The 18,099-nt window shown below is 54.7% G+C and overlaps 1 protein-coding gene across 1 annotated transcript; it reads left to right on the top strand.

Annotated features, from left to right (window-relative positions):
* Positions 1-4,315: 4,315 nt before the first annotated feature.
* Positions 4,316-17,214, top strand: ASNS (asparagine synthetase (glutamine-hydrolyzing)). The gene is made up of 11 exons (XM_072650766.1): positions 4,316-4,804; positions 8,620-8,857; positions 10,813-10,998; positions 11,077-11,178; positions 12,045-12,172; positions 12,681-12,807; positions 13,623-13,729; positions 14,548-14,648; positions 15,934-16,015; positions 16,115-16,270; positions 16,885-17,214. The coding sequence occupies exons 1-11, from the start codon at positions 4,556-4,558 to the stop codon at positions 17,092-17,094; spliced, it is 1,686 nt and encodes a 561-aa protein (XP_072506867.1). The 5' UTR covers positions 4,316-4,555; the 3' UTR covers positions 17,095-17,214.
* The last annotated feature ends 885 nt before the right edge of the window (positions 17,215-18,099 follow it).

Raw genomic sequence — 18,099 nt, 5'->3', positions numbered from 1 at the left:
GGCGCTGAGGGGTTTTTGAAGGCAGCAGCTGCCCTCTGTCCTAGAATGCAGAGGCATCTGGGAATGGGGCAGGTAACCTTCTCCCTGGCCCCATGCACAATGCCATCACGCTGTCCCTATACAGCAGAAAGGGGGCAGCATGCTGCATCTGAGAAAAGGAGGGAGAAATAAGACTTTTTAAAAGAAAATAATCTTAGGGATAAGGGAAATGCCCTCAGTCCAGCTATCTGCCTGCTTCTCTGTGTGAGATGAGGGTTCAAGGGGAGATTACCACTTTGTGCAGGACAGAATGGTCTCTGAGAGGGGCACTAGCTTAAGGGAGGGGGACGAGATCATTTCTAAGGTCCCTTTCAGGTCTCAACTACCTCTCTGTTACCTCTTGGAACCTCAGTCTCCTCCTCTGTAAAATGGGAGTGATCATACTGCCAGAGCCTCCTCAAGGGCTGGTTGTGAGGTTCCAGTGACCTCACTCAGCTTTGTTCTATGGAAATGCCAGGGATTCTTATCTTGGTGCTCCTGGAAGGTTCAGTCAGCTCTTCAAAGTTACAACTCAGGGTTGCCTCTCCACTGCCCCCGCTCTGCTTCGAAAGTTGGGGAGATAAGGGCCCAGGGGCCTGCCATCGCTTTTCTCTTGTAGCAATTTGCTTTTGCTTTTAGAGAAGGAGTTTTGCAGAAATGGCTCCAAGTGGATGAGCTTTCAAAGGCTAGAGTAGCAGGTGCCAGAGGTATGGGAATCCAGCCCAGGCTAGGATCTCTCCAAGGTTCAGTGTGGGTGAGGTAGCAGCCCAGGCCTGAGGAGAGCCCTGCTCCACCCAGCACAGGAGGAGCTGAGATGGGGACTTGTCTATGTGCTATTTGCACTCAGAAGTGAACTTGGCAAGGTAAACACTTTGGAGAAACTGCCCACTCTTGCCAGAGCTTAAAATGGCTCAGGGAACAGTGTATGCCCAGGTCTGGGGAGAAGTGTTTGTCCTTCTGTTATCTCTTCTAGCAAGAATCCCTCTGAGAAAACTGGTTGATGTTACTTGTTTAAATGAAATTGGGCTTGTGACGTATGCTTGTGATGGAATACCACTGTGCTATGAGAAATGATGAGCAGGACGCTCTTCGAAAAACCTGGATTTCCACGAACTGATGCAGAGTGAAGTGAGCAGAACGAGGGGAACACTGTACACAGTAACAGCAACATTGTAACAATGATCAGCTAGGAGAGACTTAGCTCCTCTCAGCTATGCAAGGTCTAAGACAATTCTGAAGGGACAGAGGATGCAAAATGCTCTCCACCTCCAGAGAGAGAACTGATGGAGTCTGAAAGCAGATTGAAGCAGACTCTTTTCTTGTTCGTTTGTTGATCTGTGTTTTCTTTCACGACATGACTATTACAGAAATATTTTTGCCTGATTGCACGTGTCCATACTATATCAGATTGCTTGCCTTCTCAATGAGGGGAGAGGGGAGAGAGGAAGAGAATTTAGGACTCCAAATTTTTTTTTGAAAATGGTATTGTTTTTACAAGTTATTGTGAAAATAAAATAATTTTTTAAATGAAATTGGGCACCAATCTTTGGCAACTGATATTGAGGAGAACATACCTAAAAGGGTCTCAAGTCCATAACAACAGAATCACCCTAACTCCTCAGCAATAGTCCTAAAACCCTGAGGGGAGATGAAGGCATCAGAGCTCCATTGACTTGACCTGCTTGTGTACATGTATGCTAAGAAATTAAGTCCAGAGCCTGGCTATATGCAAATTCTGTGATTCACTCCCAAAGCAGAGGAAAGATCAAGTCATGTGAATCTGGACCTGGGCACAACTGGCTTGTCAATGGTGTCATGAGAAAAGAGGCTTGGGTGTCAGGACCCAGCTCCCCTAAGGATCCTGCCTGCTTCTAAGGAAGAAGCACAGGGAAAGTGTTGGCCAGAAGGAAGAAGCATCTGCTAAATCCTCACTATGCATGGTACTGTGCTAAGCACTTTCCAAATAGTATTTCATTGGATCCTCTCAATAGCCCTGGAAGGTATGTGATGTTATTGTCATCCCATTTTACATTTGAGGAAACCGAAGAAGACAGTGACCTACCTAGGGCTACATGGCTAATAAATGTCTGAGGGCAGATTTGAACTCGTCTTCCTGACTCCAGGTCCAGTGCCCTACCTACTACCCCACCCAGCTGCCTAGAGACCCAGAGAGATGCTGCCCAAAGGAAAGTCCTATCCAGGAGGAAGGGGCAATTGTTCCTGTTTGCTTGGGGCTGCTCCACGTGATGAGGACATCCAGAATGGCAGCACTGGGGCACTGCCTTGGTACCCTCCTCCCAAAGTGGCCTTGGGGCATTAATGCCTGTTCTGTGGGCTCTGAGGGCCCCTCCCCTTTGCTGCCCCTTGAGCCCCCACCTCTTCCACAGTCACAATCACAGTCATTCGAAGATGATTTGTCTGAGGCCAGCTCCTGGGGGAGGGAACATTTCCTCAGCCCATAACCGGTTAGTCTGGCCCAACCTGAGCTGTCAGAAGCCACACTAGCTTATTCTTTTCTCGAGCCAGCCTTTACCAGGCTGCCAAAGCCATTTTCCAACAAACAGGGGAAACTGCTTTCTAGGGTCAAAATGAGGGGACTCTGGGGAGAAGAGACCCCTGGTTTAGACTTTGTAATGGGGGTGGACGGGCAGCCCAGGGAGAAGGGACTGCTCCAGCTTAGACTTTGTGACAGAGGCCAGGAAGCCCAGGCCTGGGCTGACATTCAAGTGAGAAGTGAAAACAGGTTCCAAAGCATTTGGAGACAGGAGACCAGGCCCAGGGGATTGTAAAGGTGGAAGAGAAACACGTAAAGGGATGGGCCCGAATGAACAGGGAGCTTGGGGTCTGCACGCTAAGAGAGGGTGGAAACACTTCCATGAGTCTCCTTTGGCTGGGCCTAGTGATGTACCCCGCTTGGAAGGAAGTCTCTAGCAGAGGGCCACGGGGCTCTCTCCTCAACACAAACCTTGTCAGTACTTGAATGAAGGCACCCTGATCCACCTGACGGTGGAAGGCTGAGGACCTTCTCCTCGAGGCAGAAATAGAGTGCTCCTGGGCTTAGAGGCCGAGGGGCCTGGCTTCGAATCTCAGCCTGGACGTTTGGCGGGTGTCATTTAAAAGGGGCCTGTTTGCTCAGCTCTAGCATGGAGATAGATCATGGTGCTGTCAAGAGAGGGGTGTGGTCAGCTGTAACTATGCATCAGGAACTGGAAACACTCAGCAATCGCTGTGGCCTCCTCCTCCAGGGAGCTGAGTGACTTCCATCCGGTGCAAAACCATCTATTAAACACCTACTATGAGTCAGGGGCATCGCTAGGATGGAAGATGGGTACCGGGACAGAAGAAGCAGCAGTCCTTGCCCTCCAGGATATGCCCAGCAACAGGCAGCTGTCCCTGGGGGAGGGTCCAGAAGCTACAGAGGTGGAGTTCCAGAATCTGGGACTGGAGGGGTCAGGCAGCTGCCAGAACCAATCTACATGCAAAGAAGGTTCTCCCTCACTGAAGGTGGGGGAGGGTCTTCCTCAAGACCCCCAGGGAGGAGGGGGAGGGGGGGGTGGGTGTGTCCAGCCTCTGCCTCTAGACCCTCAGGGAGGAGGGGGAGGGGGAGGGGGGGAGGGGGAGGGGGTGGGGGTGTCCAGCCTCTGCCTCAAGACCCCCAGGGAGGGCGAGGCGGAGGAGCAGGACTCGGAGGTGTATGCAGCTGCTTCCACCTCTGCCACCGCTGGGCAGCTCCCGTTTCAGCAGCTGGACAGCTCTCAGCGATCTCCCGGTAACAAGCCCAGATCTGGGGCTGCTGGTGGCCTCTTCCCCGTTTTCTTCCCCGCCCCCAGCCTTCTTCTCTTCAGGCATCAGACCCTCCCAGGATGATCCTCGGTCCTCCAGGTCAGGTGGGGTCCACTGGGGGCCTCTCCTTAAACATCTACTGCAACCCAAAGTGACTCTAGGGCTCTGGGTCCTCCTCGCTCCGCCCAGGTCCGTGAACACCTCTGTGCTTGTGGTCCACTAGGACCCCCAGAGCTCTTCTCGAAGGGATAGCCCCGCCCCTTCTATTATTAAGGTGATTATTCCACCCAAGGGTTACGAGCTGGGTCAGCCCTCCTCGGCCAAGCCGAGGCCAACGTGGCACACTGCCCGGAGCTCAGTACTGAGCCCTGTGGCATTCCACTGGAGACCTACCAGAGACACTTTGCCTCGGACCCTAGGCTCATGGCGGAAGTGGCCTCTCGACGGCCTACCCTCACTTCCGGCCACGCCGGAGCGCCTCCTGGGAGGGCGCTGACGTCATCTCCCCTTGCCGGAAGCCCGCTCTCTCGCAGTCTCCTCCACGTGGGCCCCGGCGTTGCATCAGACGCATCTGGGCAGCAGTGGGGAGGGGAGAACAGGGTGGAGAAGGGGGTGGGGGCCTGAGAGCGAAGGAGGGGCGGCCCCGCCCCGCCCCGCCCCTCCCCTCCGTCCGCTCCTCGCCGTCCCGGCTGCGGCTCACATCCCTGGCGCGGTCTGGAGGAGCCCCGTCCGCGGGGTAAACTGAGGCCCCGCCATGTGCGGCATCTGGGCGCTGTTCGGCAGCGACGAGGGCCTGCCAGCGCAGTGCCTGAGCGCCATGAGGATCGCCCACCGGGGCCCCGACGCCTTCCGCTTCGAGAACGTGCGCGGCTTCACCAACTGCTGCTTCGGCTTCCACCGGCTGGCCGTGGTGGACCCGGTGTCCGGCATGCAGCCCCTGCGCCTGCAGAAGTTCCCCTCCCTGTGGCTGTGCTACAACGGCGAGATCTACAACCACCGGCAGGTGAGGAGCCGGGCGCAGCTCGGGCGCGGGGTGCGGGGCTGGGGCGCATTCCATCCAGCTTGGAGGGGGCTCGGGGCCCCCGAGGACGGCTTCATTTCTGCCTTTGGCACCTCCGGGCTCCCAACCAGGAGTCACTCTGGGCACCCAAGTATACAATATGGTGCCAAGACCTGTGCGTTTCACCTCCTTTGCCTCCTTCTGTGGGCGCTTTCACCTCCCAGACGTCCCCGGTGGATTTCACCTCCTTGCAGTCTAGTCGATTTCACCTCCCAGACGTCCCTGGTCGATTTCACCTCCCAGACGTCTCTCTGGTCGATTTCACCTCCCAGACGTCTCTCTGGTCGATTTCACCTCCCAGACGTCTCTCTGGTCGATTTCACCACCCAGACGTCCCTGGTCGATTTCACCTCCCAGAAGTCCCCGGTGGATTTCACTACCCAGACGTCCCTGGTCGATTTCACCTCCCAGACGTCTCTCTGGTCGATTTCACCTCCCAGACGTCTCTGGTCGATTTCACCTCCTTGCTGGGTCTGGTCGATTTAACTACTGCTACTTCTGTGGTCAATTTCACCTCCCTTACTCTCTCCAGGATTTCAAAAATGCCGCTTTTTCTTTGCTCTAACCCTGTCCATCCCTCCGCCATCCCCGCTGCCTGGACTATTGCTTTAGCTGCTGCTGCTTGCGGGGGGCGGGGGCGGCGGGGGACGGTGTCTTCCTGTTTCAAGCCTTTCCCAATTCAGACACTAATTTTCCTAAAACATGAGCCTGACTATGTCACCCCTCTGTTCCACAAACCCCAGTGGTTTCTTTCCTCTACCTCCGGGAAAAAATACCATATGCTTCCCTGGCACTCAGTCCTTCGTCATCTGTCTCTCCCTTCTCTTTCTAACCTTCTCACACCTCACTCCCTGACACGTCCTCTTGGATCCAGTGGCCCAGGCCACCTGGCCGTTTCATGAACAAGATCCTCCATCTCTGGGCTCTCGACATTCTCCCTGGCTGTCCTCCATGCCTTCACTCTCCTTCTTTCCGAGGACTCCTGACCTCCCTGGTTTCCTTTAAGTCCCAACTAAAATCCCAACCCCCCTTAATTCCAGTGCCTTCCTTCCCTTCTCTTATTTCCCGTTTATCCTGTCTGTGGCTTGCTTTGTACCTGGTTGTTTGCATGATCTTTCTCCAGCAGGTTGTGAACTTCTTGATGGGAAGGACTGTTTTCTGCCTCTTTGTGTCTCTGAAAGCCTCTCTCTTCCTAGGCACTTAGTAAATGTTTATTGAGTGGAGTTGAGTTTGGCTAGCTGCCCACTGTGCGGGGTGACTGAACTGACCCCCCAGGGCATTTGCTTTGATGTTTTTTGGGGTCCCTCAGCCCCGGAGGCTAACTGGTTTTCGTCTTCGTCTCCTACACTTTAGTCTTGGAGGCATACGCCCCGCCCTGCCCCTTTCTAGGCCCAATCACAGGTCTTCACTTAGCCCTTCTCTGGGGTGAATGGGCAGCCCCAGGGCTGTTTCCCTGCCTCTTTGTTCTCCGCTGCTGGACCGCTAGGTACAACCTGTCTCAGCCCCTTCTTGCCCTCCCCTACCTCCCCCCTTCCTTCTCACTCTCCTCCTCCCTCCCCTCCTGTTCCCCTGCTTCCTTCTCCCTCCCATCTCCTTCCCACCCCTCACCTCCCATCTCCCCTTTCCTTCCTTCTTCCTCTCATCCCATCTGCCTTTTCTCTCCCCTCCCCTCCCCTCTTGTTCCCTCCTCCTTCCTTCTCACTCCCTTCTCCCCCTCCTTCCTTCTACCTTCCCTCTTTCTCCCTCACTTTTCTCTCCCTCACTTCCCCTCTCTTCTCCCCCTCCTTTCTCTCCCTCACCTTCCCTCCTCCTTCCCTTTCCCTCTCCTCTCCTCCTCTCTCCTTCCTTCCTTTTCCCTCTCCCCTCCCCTTTCTCTCCTCCCCCTCTCCTTCCTCTCCAGCCCCTTCCCTCCCTCTCCCTTTCTTTCTCCTTCCCTTCTCCTCTCCCCTCCCTCCTTCCCTTTCCGTCTCTTCCCTCCCTCCCCCTCCTTCCTTCTCCCTGCTTGTCCACTCCCTTCTCTTTTTTCCTTCCCTAGTATGCTCTGTTTAGAAATGACTGAGCCGGATTTGTTGGTGCCCTCCCTAGACTTAGGACACATAACTGTTCCCAGGCTGGGAAGGGAGGTGACGCCGGAGGGCACCAAGGCTGGTCCCACCTTGCTCAGCTGCCTGGTGTGGATTGTGCCTGGGCTGTAGGGGAGGCATTGGAGGGCTGGTGCCAGGACCCTCAGGAAGAGAGGAGGGAACAAGCTTTTCCTTTCTTTTCCCCCCCACAGTTACTAATTTGTTTTCAGTTTTCAACTTCCATAAATTCCACATTTTCTCCCCCTCCCTCCCCCCTTCCCAAGACAGCATGCAATTTGATATGGGCTCTACACATACATTCCTATTAAACACATTTTCACATTAGTCATGTTGCATAGAAGAATTAAAACGAATGGGAGAAACCATGAGAAAAACGCAACACCAAGGGCAAAGTAGTCTGTTTCATTCTGAGTTCTGACTCTCTAGTTTTTTCTCTGGATGTGGATGTATTTGGCATCATGAGGCCTTTGAAAATGTTTTAGGTCCTTGCATTGCTGTGAAGGGCTAAGTCTATCAGAAACAGTCCTCGCACACTGTGGCTGCTGCTATGTCTCCTGGCTCTGCTCACTTCACTTAGCATCAGTTCATAGAAGTTTTGCCAGGTTTTTCTGAAATCTGGCTGTTCATCTTTTCTTACAGCACAATAATAATATCCCATTATATTCCTGTGCTACAACTTGTTCAGCTGTTCCCCAGCAGATGGGCACCCCCTTGATTTCCAGTTCTTGGCCACCACAAAGAGTGCTACTATACATTTGGGACCCTTTCCCATTTTTATGATCTCTGTGGAATACAGCCCTCGAAGCTTGCTGGTCAAAGGGTTTGCACATTTTATAGCCCTTTGGGCATAGTTCCAGATTGCTCTCCAGAATGGTCACATCAGCTCACAGTTCCACCAGCAATGAATTAGAGTTCTGACTTTCCCACATCTTCTCCACCGTATGCCACTTTCCTGTTTTGTCGTGTTAGCCAATCTGATAGGTGTGATGTGGTTCAACATCAGAGTTGTTTTGATTTGCATCTCTCCATAATCAATAGTGACTTAGAGCATCTTTTCATATGACTGTAGATAGCTTTAATTTCCTTCTCTGAAAACTGCCGGGGAACAAGCATTTATGTGGCACCTACTGAGTACCAGGGATACAAAGGTGAATGGAGCTGACCCATACACAGCCCCTCTGCCAGACAGCTTACACAACAACCCTGCAAAGTTGTGCTGTTTTTACATTACAGGTGGGCACATTGAGGCAGATAAAGGTTAAGTGACTTGCCCAGGGTTGCCCAGCTGGTTAAGGGTCTGAGGCCTCCTGACTCCAGGCCTGAGGTCCTGTCCACTGTGGCACCCTCAACCACCATGAGACCCTGTGGTCTTGAGTGGAACCAACATGTGCCAATGAAGGGAGGGTAGGTCCAGGGCAGCTCTGATTCCTCCCACCGCAGTCACCCGGCAGCCCAGGTCAGATGCGGTGTTTCTTTGGCTGTCCTGAGCTGGTGATGTGTGGGCCGGCTGTGGCAACCTTGTCTCTGGGGTCTGTAGCCTGTGCCTCTCAGTCTGGGCAGGTGGTGAGGAAGAGAAGAGCGCAGGCTGATCTTGTTTCTTGAAACCAGGACCAGTGGGTGGGTACCCAGCAGAGCCTCATGCTTGTCCCCCTTGTCTTCCCTTGTCCCCCTCAGCTGCAGAAACACTTTGGGTTTGAGTACCAGACACAGGTCGACGGGGAGATCCTTCTCCATCTTTATGACAGAGGTGGAATGGAGCAGATGGTCCCCATGCTGGATGGCGTGTTTGCCTTCATCCTGCTGGATACTGCCAACCGCAAGGTGTTCCTGGGACGGGATACGTTTGGCGTCCGGCCGCTGTTTAAAGTGCTGACAGAGGAAGGATTTTTGGCCGTGTGCTCAGAAGCCAAAGGTAGAATGGGATGTATTAATGTTGGTGGCCTGGATTTGGTCCTTTAGCTTGCGTGTGTGAGCATGTGCGTGCGTGGGCACATGTTTGTGTGTGTACATGTGTTGTACATATGTGCACGTATGTGTTGTACATATGTGTCATGCACACACATGCATGTGCGCACTAGGGGAAGGGCTAATATGCCCCATTTGAGGGAGAGCCCCCCAGACACCTCAGAGGACACAGGAGGGTAGGTGCCCAGATGGCACCACTTGTGTTCCTCAGGGTAAGACTGACACCTGGAGCCCAGGCTAGAGACATGGATCCCTCAGATCCCAGTGGACCCAGGGTGAAGCCGTCCTACTCTCACCCCTCATTCACTGGTGGTGAGATCCAGGATCAGAGGTGACTTGGGGGCCCCATGAGCAGCGTTCAGGGTTTGGGACGAACTGAAGGATGTAATACTTCAAGTTTATTTGGTCTGGTGTCTTCTGCTTCCTCTTGAACCAGTGGACTGAAGGTGTGGGGTGCCTGGTCCAGCTTAGGGAGTGTCCTGACCACCAGACCTCTGGTGGGGCTCCTGACCACCAGACCTCTGGAGGGAGGGTCCTGACTGCCAGACCTCCAGAGTGGGGGTGTCCTGACCGCCATACCTCCGGAATGGAGAGTCCTGACTGCCAGGCCTCTGGGGGTGGGTTCCTGACTGCCAGACCTCTGGGGAGGGTCCTGACCACCAGACATCTGGTGAGGAGGGTTCTGTCCTGTCAGGCATCACCTTGTTCAGCCTCGGTGTGATCTCACCATCCTGGCATCTGCTGGCACAAGCTTCTTAGTCATCAAGAGAGTGAGTGCATTCAGGTACTGTCTTACTATAGGCACAGGTTCCAGGAGTCCCACTGCCGCCTGTCCAGGTCAGGCCACAGCTGGGTCCTCGTCATTTCAGGACAGGCACCATGGGAAGTTGGCACGTCTAGGGCAGGGCTCCTAGGCTCCCTGGTCAGAGGCTCCCAGTGTGTCCAGGGGCGATGCTGAGTCAGATGCTGCTGCCTTCAGGGCCTTCCCACTGTGAGGCCTGGGGCTGGACCTGCCTTGGTGGCCCTGGCCCACAGCAGGCCGGAGCCTGGCTGGTATGAAGGGCACAGCCATGTAACCTACCCAGACCAAATAAACATGTGGCCCTTCATGGTGTGAGGAGGGCAGAAGGCAGAGTGGCAGGTACTGTGTGTTCTGGGCCTAGAGCAGGAGCACAGGGGGGTCTTGGCCTGGCTCCAGGAGGACCCCCCTCCAGTCCAGTGTCTTAGGCTCCTGCTGCCTGGGGTTGAGGCCCAGAGAATTTGGCATGGATGCCTCCAGGTGGCCCTTATCAGCAGGGTCAACATGGTGGGTGTGGGGAGGTGAGAGCAGGTGTGTGGTGGGGGAGTGCTGCTGGGCTGCTCATCTCAGCAGGCACCCAGTGAGGGCCAGGCCACTCAGGCTGTTCTGGCTTGATCATTTTTCCATACCCCCTCCCATCCTGCCTCTGAAGGGTCGCTTCATCTCACAGATGAGTAAACTGAGACTTGGCTGGGTAGTGAATTGCCAGTGAAAGCAGCAGGACTGGGCTTTATGCCCTCCTTCTCTGACCCCCCCATCCTGCTAGTTGGGGTTGATGCTTAGAGTCATCTTGCCATATCGGTGTGGGGAGTAGAGGCTGAGGAGGCACAGAATGGGAGACAGCCTTGCCCAGGGCCAGTGAGCCAGGATTCACACTTGCCTCCTCTGGTTCACATGCACTGCCTTGGTGGAGTGTGTGGAGGTCACTCACATTTTGTAAATGAAATAGAGATGGAGAGGGATGGGGCGCCACCAAGGTCACAGCAGGCACTTAGTTGGTGATTGAGCTGGGCTGGGGGACTCCGAAGGCAGGCGCCTTTTGTCCATCCCTCACGCGGAGGCACCGTGAAGCATGTCCATCCTCCTGTGTCCCTGCTCCGCAGGCCTGGTTGACCTAAAGCACCCCATGGCTCCTCGCCTTCAGATCTGCCCCTTCCCTCCTGGCCATTATGAAGTTCTGGACCTCAAGACCAATGGGAAGGTGGTGTCTGTGGAGATGGTGAAGTTTCACAGCTGCAAGGACCCACCCCTCCATGCCCTCTACAGCCCTCTAGAGAAGCTGTCCTCAGGTAGGGAGAGGTGGATGGGGCCGGGGTGGGCTGGGGGGCTGCCCCGAAGGGGGCTCCCATGCTCTGCTCTGTTCCCAGGCTTTGATCTCGAGGCAGTGAAGAGTAACATCCGACTGCTCTTTGACCATGCTGTAAGGAAGCGCTTGATGACTGACCGCAGGATCGGCTGTCTCCTGTCTGGTGAGGAGCAGGCAGGCGGAAGGGCTGCCAGCCACCCCCAGGGCTAGACACGCTCTCCTGCAATGGCCTGGGGCTGGTCTAGGGGGCCAGCTTGGTGCTAGATCCTGGCCGCCTGCGAGGATGGATGGAGGCGGGAGTTGCGATCCTCACTGCTCCTGTCGCCATTGCCCAGGCTCATGGTGTGGCACTTCCCATGCCTCTCCAGCCTCTCCTCTGGACCATTGTAGGGCTTCCTCATTGGTCTCCCTGGTTACCCACTGCTGCCTAAAGTGTGAGTCTGATCACCACAGCTCAAGAGGCATCATGAGCTCACCACTGTCTTTCACTTAAGCTCAGGCTCCTCACCTTGTCATTAGGAGCCCTTGGCAGTCTGGTTCTGGCTAAGGCTGGGGGTCTGCTAGCAAACCCTTCTCACAATAGTGGCCTTCTGTGTGCAGAGCAAAATACATAGGACTGAGGAGTGACTTGACCAAATCCTGTGGCTCCCTATGGCCCCCAGGAGCAAGGGCTACACACTCTGCTTGGCAGACAGAACCCTTCCTCACCTGCCCAGGCTTCTCACACTGCCCGCAGACACATGCCCATGGTCAAATGCCCCCAGCCTCCAGGCATCCCAAGAACACTACCCAGCCTCCATCTCGAACCCTACCTCCATCTCTGGACCTCCATCTGGCCACCCTGTCTGCCACATGGCTGGTCATGCCTCCCTCCCCATCTCCGCCTCTGTCTGGCTCTGTTCCCCTCCCCCCCATCTCTGCCTCTGTCTGGTTCTGTCCCCCCCATCTCTGCCTCCATCTGAGCCCCTCCACTCCCCCCCCAGTTTCCATGGTTGGCACCATCTCATCACACACCTGTTTGTTCCTCAGGCGGTCTGGATTCTAGCTTGGTGGCCGCCACCCTCTTGAAGCAGCTGAAGGAGGCAGAGGTCTCCTACCCACTGCAGACATTCGCGATCGGCATGGAAGACAGCCCAGACTTGTTGGCTGCTCGAAAGGTCAGCGCCTGAGCTCAGGCATGCTGGCTTGGGGGCTGGCGGGGACCTTGGTCTGAGCTGGGGGGAGGCTCCCACCATCTCATCCTGAGATGTAAGTCTTCTTCTAATAGAAGAGAAGCCTCTTCCTCCTCCCCCTCCTCTTTCCAGGCATAACCTGGTGGATGGGGGTAGGATGGGGTGCCCAACAATTGGCTTAGCAAGCAGTGTGGGTGCAGCAGGACAAGACTGTAGCTGGAGTTAGGATGGAATAACCAGGAGGTGGCTGTTAGACCCCAGGCAAGGGAGCGCTGTGGAGGAATTGACTTGTTTGGTTTGACCCCAGAGGCCCAAGCCAGGGTTAGCGGGGGTCTGAGAAACCTTCCTGAAACTGTGAACTTCTCCAGAGTAGCCTGGGCTGCTTGGGGGGCCTCAGTCCCAGGCAGGAGGGGGAGGAAGCCCCAGGGGTGCCGAGATTCTGGGAGCTGCTTTCCTCCCAGCCCTGAAGCATCCGGGATCCTCACTGATGCAGGTGGCGGCTCACATTGGGAGTGAGCACCATGAGGTCCTCTTCAGTTCGGAGGAGGGCATCCAAGCCCTGGACAAAGTCATCTTCAGCCTGGAGACCTATGACATCACAACTGTCCGAGCATCTGTGGGTGAGATGGCGTTTGGGCAGAGTCAGTGTCCACAACTGAGATTGACGAGGCCGCCTCTCGTTGAGCCGCCTCCCGTTGAGCCGCCTCCCGTTGAGCCACCTCTTATTGAGCTGCCTCCAGCCATGCTGGCTGCTGAGCCAGGCAGGCTGTGAGTGCTCTTGATGCCCAAGGCCAGAGGGTGCCAACCTGCACCATGAAGGGAGTTCTGTCCCCTGGGCTACCCTGATAGTTGGGTTGACTGCCCATCCATGGCAGGGCACACATCCGTGACATACTGCCACCATGGCCACAATTCTGGGGCTCTGTTCGAGGCTGCTGTGGTCACCCCTCTGCTGGGTCAGGTTGCAGCTTGGCGAGGAAGGTGGGGAGGCTGATCTATGTCAGCTGGTGGTTTATCCATACTGTGTCAGGCTCTGCCCCAGTGAGTGCTCTGTAGCAACCCCACAGTGCTCCAAAGGGACAGGAGGCAGGGTCTCACAGTTGGATGGGATGGAGCCCAAGTCTGTAGCAGTAAGGGGCTCTGAGGGAAGATCTTCATGGTGCCTGACGTGTCAGACAGGCCTCAGGACAACCTGGGGGGCTTTTGTGCGGCTGGGGCCATGCAGCCATCCCTCCTTTCCCTCCCTACCCACTGCACATGCCATGACAAAGTTTGGTTAGAAGATTGCTGTGAGACAGCGCAGGGAGCAGGGCTTTCAGGCTGCCTGGTGCAGGGAGCCCCTGGGATGTGAACCCTTAGCAGGTATGGTTCAGGGGTGTGGCCCTGGGCAGGGCCAGCCCCCACCCTCACCACCCTGGCTCTCTTCTCTCTTCAGGCATGTATCTGGTTTCTAAGTACATCCGGAAGAACACGGACAGTGTGGTTGTCTTCTCAGGAGAAGGCTCTGATGAACTCACTCAGGGCTATATTTATTTTCACCAGGTAAACTTGCCTGGCCTAGGCACTTCTCAGGACACTTGGATCAGTGCTTAGGGGCAGGGGGACCAGAGTCAGGATTTTGTGAGTGTAGCAAACTCCCGGGTCAGGAAACTCTCTTTGCCGATGCAGGTTGGCACCCTCTCTGCCACTGAAAGAACTGAAATGTTGCCTGACAGCACTGAGAGGGGCAGTGACTTGCCCAGGGTCACCCAATCAGGAGGTATCAGGTCACTGAGGGGCAGCTAGCTGGTGCAGTGGATAAAGCACCAGTGCAGGAGTCAGGAGGACCTGAGTTCAAATCTCACCTCAGACACTTGACACTCACTAGCTGTGTGACTTTGGACAAGTCACTTCACCCCAACTGACTCATCCTGGGTCATCTCCAGTCATCCAGAGGAATATCTGGTCACTGGATTCAGATGGCTCTGGAGGAGAAGTGAGACTGGTGACCTGCACAGCCCTCCCTCACTCAAAACAAAGTCAAGTGCAAGTCATGTCATTATTTCTCTGATGGTGTGGTCTTCTTCAGCAACGAAGGACGAACACACATCAGGTCACTGTCAGTGCTGTGTCGAGTGGGTCTGGATCAGCTGGTTTGTTTACCCCTTGAGTCAAAAGTGTGTTTTCTGAAGGAGAAGGAAGGACATTTTCCCAAGGGCTCCCTGTCTCTTCTCTTCTCCCTTCATCTTCCTCCTCCTTCCCCCTCCCTCCTCCCTCCCCTTCCTCCCTCCTCATCTCTGTAGAGTGTGTCAGCAGCAGGGCAGGGCCCCTTTTGGACCAGAACTCATGCTTCTGGCGCCTCTGTGTTTTGCTGGTAATAGGCGCCATCAGCTGAGGATGCCCAGGAGGAGAGCGAGAGGCTTCTGAAGGAACTGTATCTCTTTGACGTCTTGCGAGCGGACCGCACCACAGCCGCACACGGGTAACTCATGTTGGGGAGGGCCAAGAAAAATCCAAACTGCTCAGAAAGGCTGCCCTCTGGTGGCAGTCCTGGGGCTGCTGCTGGGGCAGGTAATGAAGGTTACCTGTGGGCGGGGCTCACACCTGAGGCTGGCAGTACCACGGTTCTGTGTTTACAAGGGAGTTTACAAAGAGCTCCGAGGGGGAGATGCCAAGGTTGTGGACAGTCCCTTTGACTAGTTGCAGGATTTCCCAGTCACATAGCAGTCAAGGCTGGGCCTGAATCCAGGTCCCTCTGACTTCTAGTGCGGCAGTGCAGACCTCTGTGCCGTACCTTCATCGTTAACCCAGGGTGACACAGCCAGTAAATGTCTGAGGTTGGATCTGAACTCAGGTCTTTCTGACTCTAGGGACTGTGCTCTATCCACTGAACCCCCTAGCTGTCCCTCCTTATTCAGTCCTGTAAAATTCCTGCAGAAAAGTGCTTGGGGAAGGGTCTGCTTTTATAAGGGATGAAAGATCTGTAGTCCTTAACGATGCTGTCTGCAGTCCTAGTAACTGTCCCTGGGCATCTGGGGATGGGAGGCCTTGGCCAGGTCAGTGGGAGAAGGCCAAACCTTCAGCTTGAGGCCGCCAGAGATTTTGGAGCCCTACTGTATGTGAGGTGCAGGCATGGACTAGATGTGGAGACCAAAGTGGACCAGTGCCTGCCTCAGAGACCCCTAACCAGGACAGGAATGTGCCTGATGGATAGGCCGTTAGTTTTCTTAACTGAATCTTTCCTCTGTCCCCTGGTCAAGGGGAGACCTGCTGGGAGAGCCTCAGGAGGTTTCTCTGGCTGCTGGCACCCTGCATGCATACACATAGTAGATACCTCATATACATGCTTCTGGCCTGCATAATCTTCTCCACCATTGTGGCTGCCATTTGTTCCCAGTCAGAGTTCTTGGCCAAGTCCCAGTAGGGGACTGGTAGGGACAGGGCCATGACTCTGGAATGGCCCACACCCCAGATCACCAGAGCAGGGGGTCTAATTGGGCCCAGTAAAACTGCGCTGGTGAACTGGAGTCTGTCAGGGGCAGGAAGAGTGGATGGAGCCTTTGTGTGGGCCTTGACCCATTGACCTACCCAGCTCACACTGAGGGCAGCCACCCTCCTTGGCCTTCTCCCCAGCTGATGGAAGCCCAGATGACCCTTACATGTGGCCACCGTACAGTGAGAAGCTGATTGGGGGGTCTTGGAAGGAGTGGGAGGCTGTTGGGAGAGTTAGAGCCCCCTCATTCCTCACTTCTCCCTTCTCTCTCCAGCCTCGAGCTGCGAGTCCCATTTCTGGATCACAGATTTACCTCTTATTACCTGTCCCTGCCCCCGGAACTCCGGATCCCAAAGGTACCTGAACAAGTGTGGTGGTGGATGCCCCTTCCCCACCTGGGATAGGTCAGGGTGTCAGGTGAGGACAGCTGTGCTCACCCAGCTTCTTCCATTTAGAATGGGGTTGAGAAACATCTTCTGAGAGAGGCGTTTCAGGACTCCAATCTGTTGCCCAAAGAAATTCTCTGGCGGCCAAAAGAAGCCTTCAGTGATGGAATCACCTCTGTCAAGAAGTCCTGGTTCACCATCCTCCAGGAGCACGTTGAGCATCAGGTACCTGGGGGCTAATCTGTGACTTTGACCTCTGAGGAAATAAAAACCTTGTAACACATTAGAGATGAGGCAGGGAAGATGTACAGCCCTGTAACAGGTTGGGGTAGGCTACCAGGTCTTTGAGCAGAGGCAGGATGCTGTTGGAGACTTCGAGTAGGCTCTGGCTGTCTGAGGGGCTGGAGGTTGTTCAGCTCAATAACAGGCCTCCCACGAGAGTGGACCTCAACTGGACTGAGAGCCCTGCCCAGGCAGTGCTTGTTTCACTGGACTCATTCTCTGATGGGCTTACATGGGGCAGTGGGGAAACAAGTGGAGACAGAGCCTGCCAGGCCTCCACAATTGTGGGTGGACAAGGTGCTGGATGTAATGCTGCCATTATGGAGGCTCTTGCCTCCTGTAGACTCCACAAAATGGGAGGGAGTAGGTGGGAAGTAGGCCAAGCCCCATGGGCCATGCCTCCTGAGGCCACCTGGGCTGGGCCACAGGAGCCCTTTCTGGGCATGGAACCACGCGGAGGAGCCACAGCCTCTGCCTTCAGGGAGGTCAGGGTTTTGCCCTATCTTCCTGAAGCCCTTGGTTAGTCCCCTTGCCTATGGCTCAACTTACTCTCATAGGTCTCTGACTCCTTGCTGGAAAATGCTGCCAAAAAGTTTCCACTGAACACTCCCAAGACAAAGGAAGGCTACTACTACCGGCAGATATTTGAGAGGCACTACCCCGGCCGTGCGGACTGGCTCACGCACTACTGGATGCCCAAGTGGATCGAGGCCTCTGACCCTTCTGCCCGCACGCTGGCGCACTACAAGTCAGCCGCCAAGGAGTAGCCCTCATGCACACAAACAATCTCATGTTTTCTTCTTGGAGGCGGGTGAGCAGGTGGGGGTCCGCACTCCATGGGTTTGTGTGAATCCAGCCCAATAAAGTTTTCAGCCAAATGCTAAGCATTCCTTTTCTCAGTGTTCCTTCTTTTCTGTACAGTTACTTTGCAATGAGGACCTCAAAGGACATTTAATAGCTGATTTACAGATGAGAGGGAAGTGTCTGACTGCATGGCTGTCCTCTGAGGCATAGTGACAGGGCTTGGCCAGAGGGGGCTGAGCTAGTCTCGTTTGGGACCCAAAGATGCTGAAGAAGCCTGACCCTCACTAGCCACAGGGTTTACTGATACTGTACAAACCCCAAGGGGTGCCCACAAGAAAGGTGTGCCAAGTCTTGGATAGTTGAGCAGTCCAGGGGGCGGTTACAGAAAGCTGGAACCAGCCCCCCCCCCCCCCGCCACAGCTAGGCTTGGATGTACTGATAGGGACAGCAAGAGCTTTAAAAAGAATCATTTCGAACTTGGCAACTCCCAACAAGTAGGAACACTTCCATCTGTGCGGAACAGAAAATTGAACTGTATATGAATCCACAAATCTCTTACCCGATTAGTGTTTTTTTTAAAGTATGTAATCAAATCAACATTTTTAAAGCTGCCCTACCTCTTTGTGCTTCTCATGGGACTGCAGGCATCTAGAGCTGCCTCAGTGACCTCTTTTTATGTGTCTTCCTCTCAAATCCCCCAGTTGTGGTCAAGTGAACATGTTTTGAACACAGCACCCAGGAATAGGCCCCCACCATCAAGGCTTCATCAGCACTGCCTAGCAGACCATGACAAGAACAGGGTGTTTAGGCTGGAGAAGAGAAGCCTTGGGGCTTGAAGACCACTGCCTTCTTGTCCCACAAAGGAGGTATGAGCCTTGTTTGCCTGGGCATGGAGGCTGGCACTGGGACCTGCAAAAGCAGAGTTTGACTTCACAATGTGCCAAAGCGCTGGAAAAACAAAGTCCAAG

The sequence above is a fragment of the Notamacropus eugenii genome, chromosome 3 (assembly GCF_028372415.1).
Source record: "Notamacropus eugenii isolate mMacEug1 chromosome 3, mMacEug1.pri_v2, whole genome shotgun sequence".
In the NCBI taxonomy this organism is placed as follows: domain Eukaryota; kingdom Metazoa; phylum Chordata; class Mammalia; order Diprotodontia; family Macropodidae; genus Notamacropus; species Notamacropus eugenii.
Note: the sequence above shows the minus strand (reverse complement) of the source record. Positions and strands in the feature narration are given on the sequence as shown.

Excerpts from the sequence above, each read along its gene's own strand:
- ASNS (XM_072650766.1), top strand. The coding sequence starts at position 4,556 with ATGTGCGGCATCTGGGCGCTGTTCGGCAGCGACGAGGGCCTGCCAGCG. Across the intron at positions 13,730-14,547 it reads GCTATATTTATTTTCACCAG|GCGCCATCAGCTGAGGATGC; the intron begins GTAAACTTGCCT and ends TGCTGGTAATAG. Across the intron at positions 16,016-16,114 it reads CGGAACTCCGGATCCCAAAG|AATGGGGTTGAGAAACATCT; the intron begins GTACCTGAACAA and ends TCTTCCATTTAG.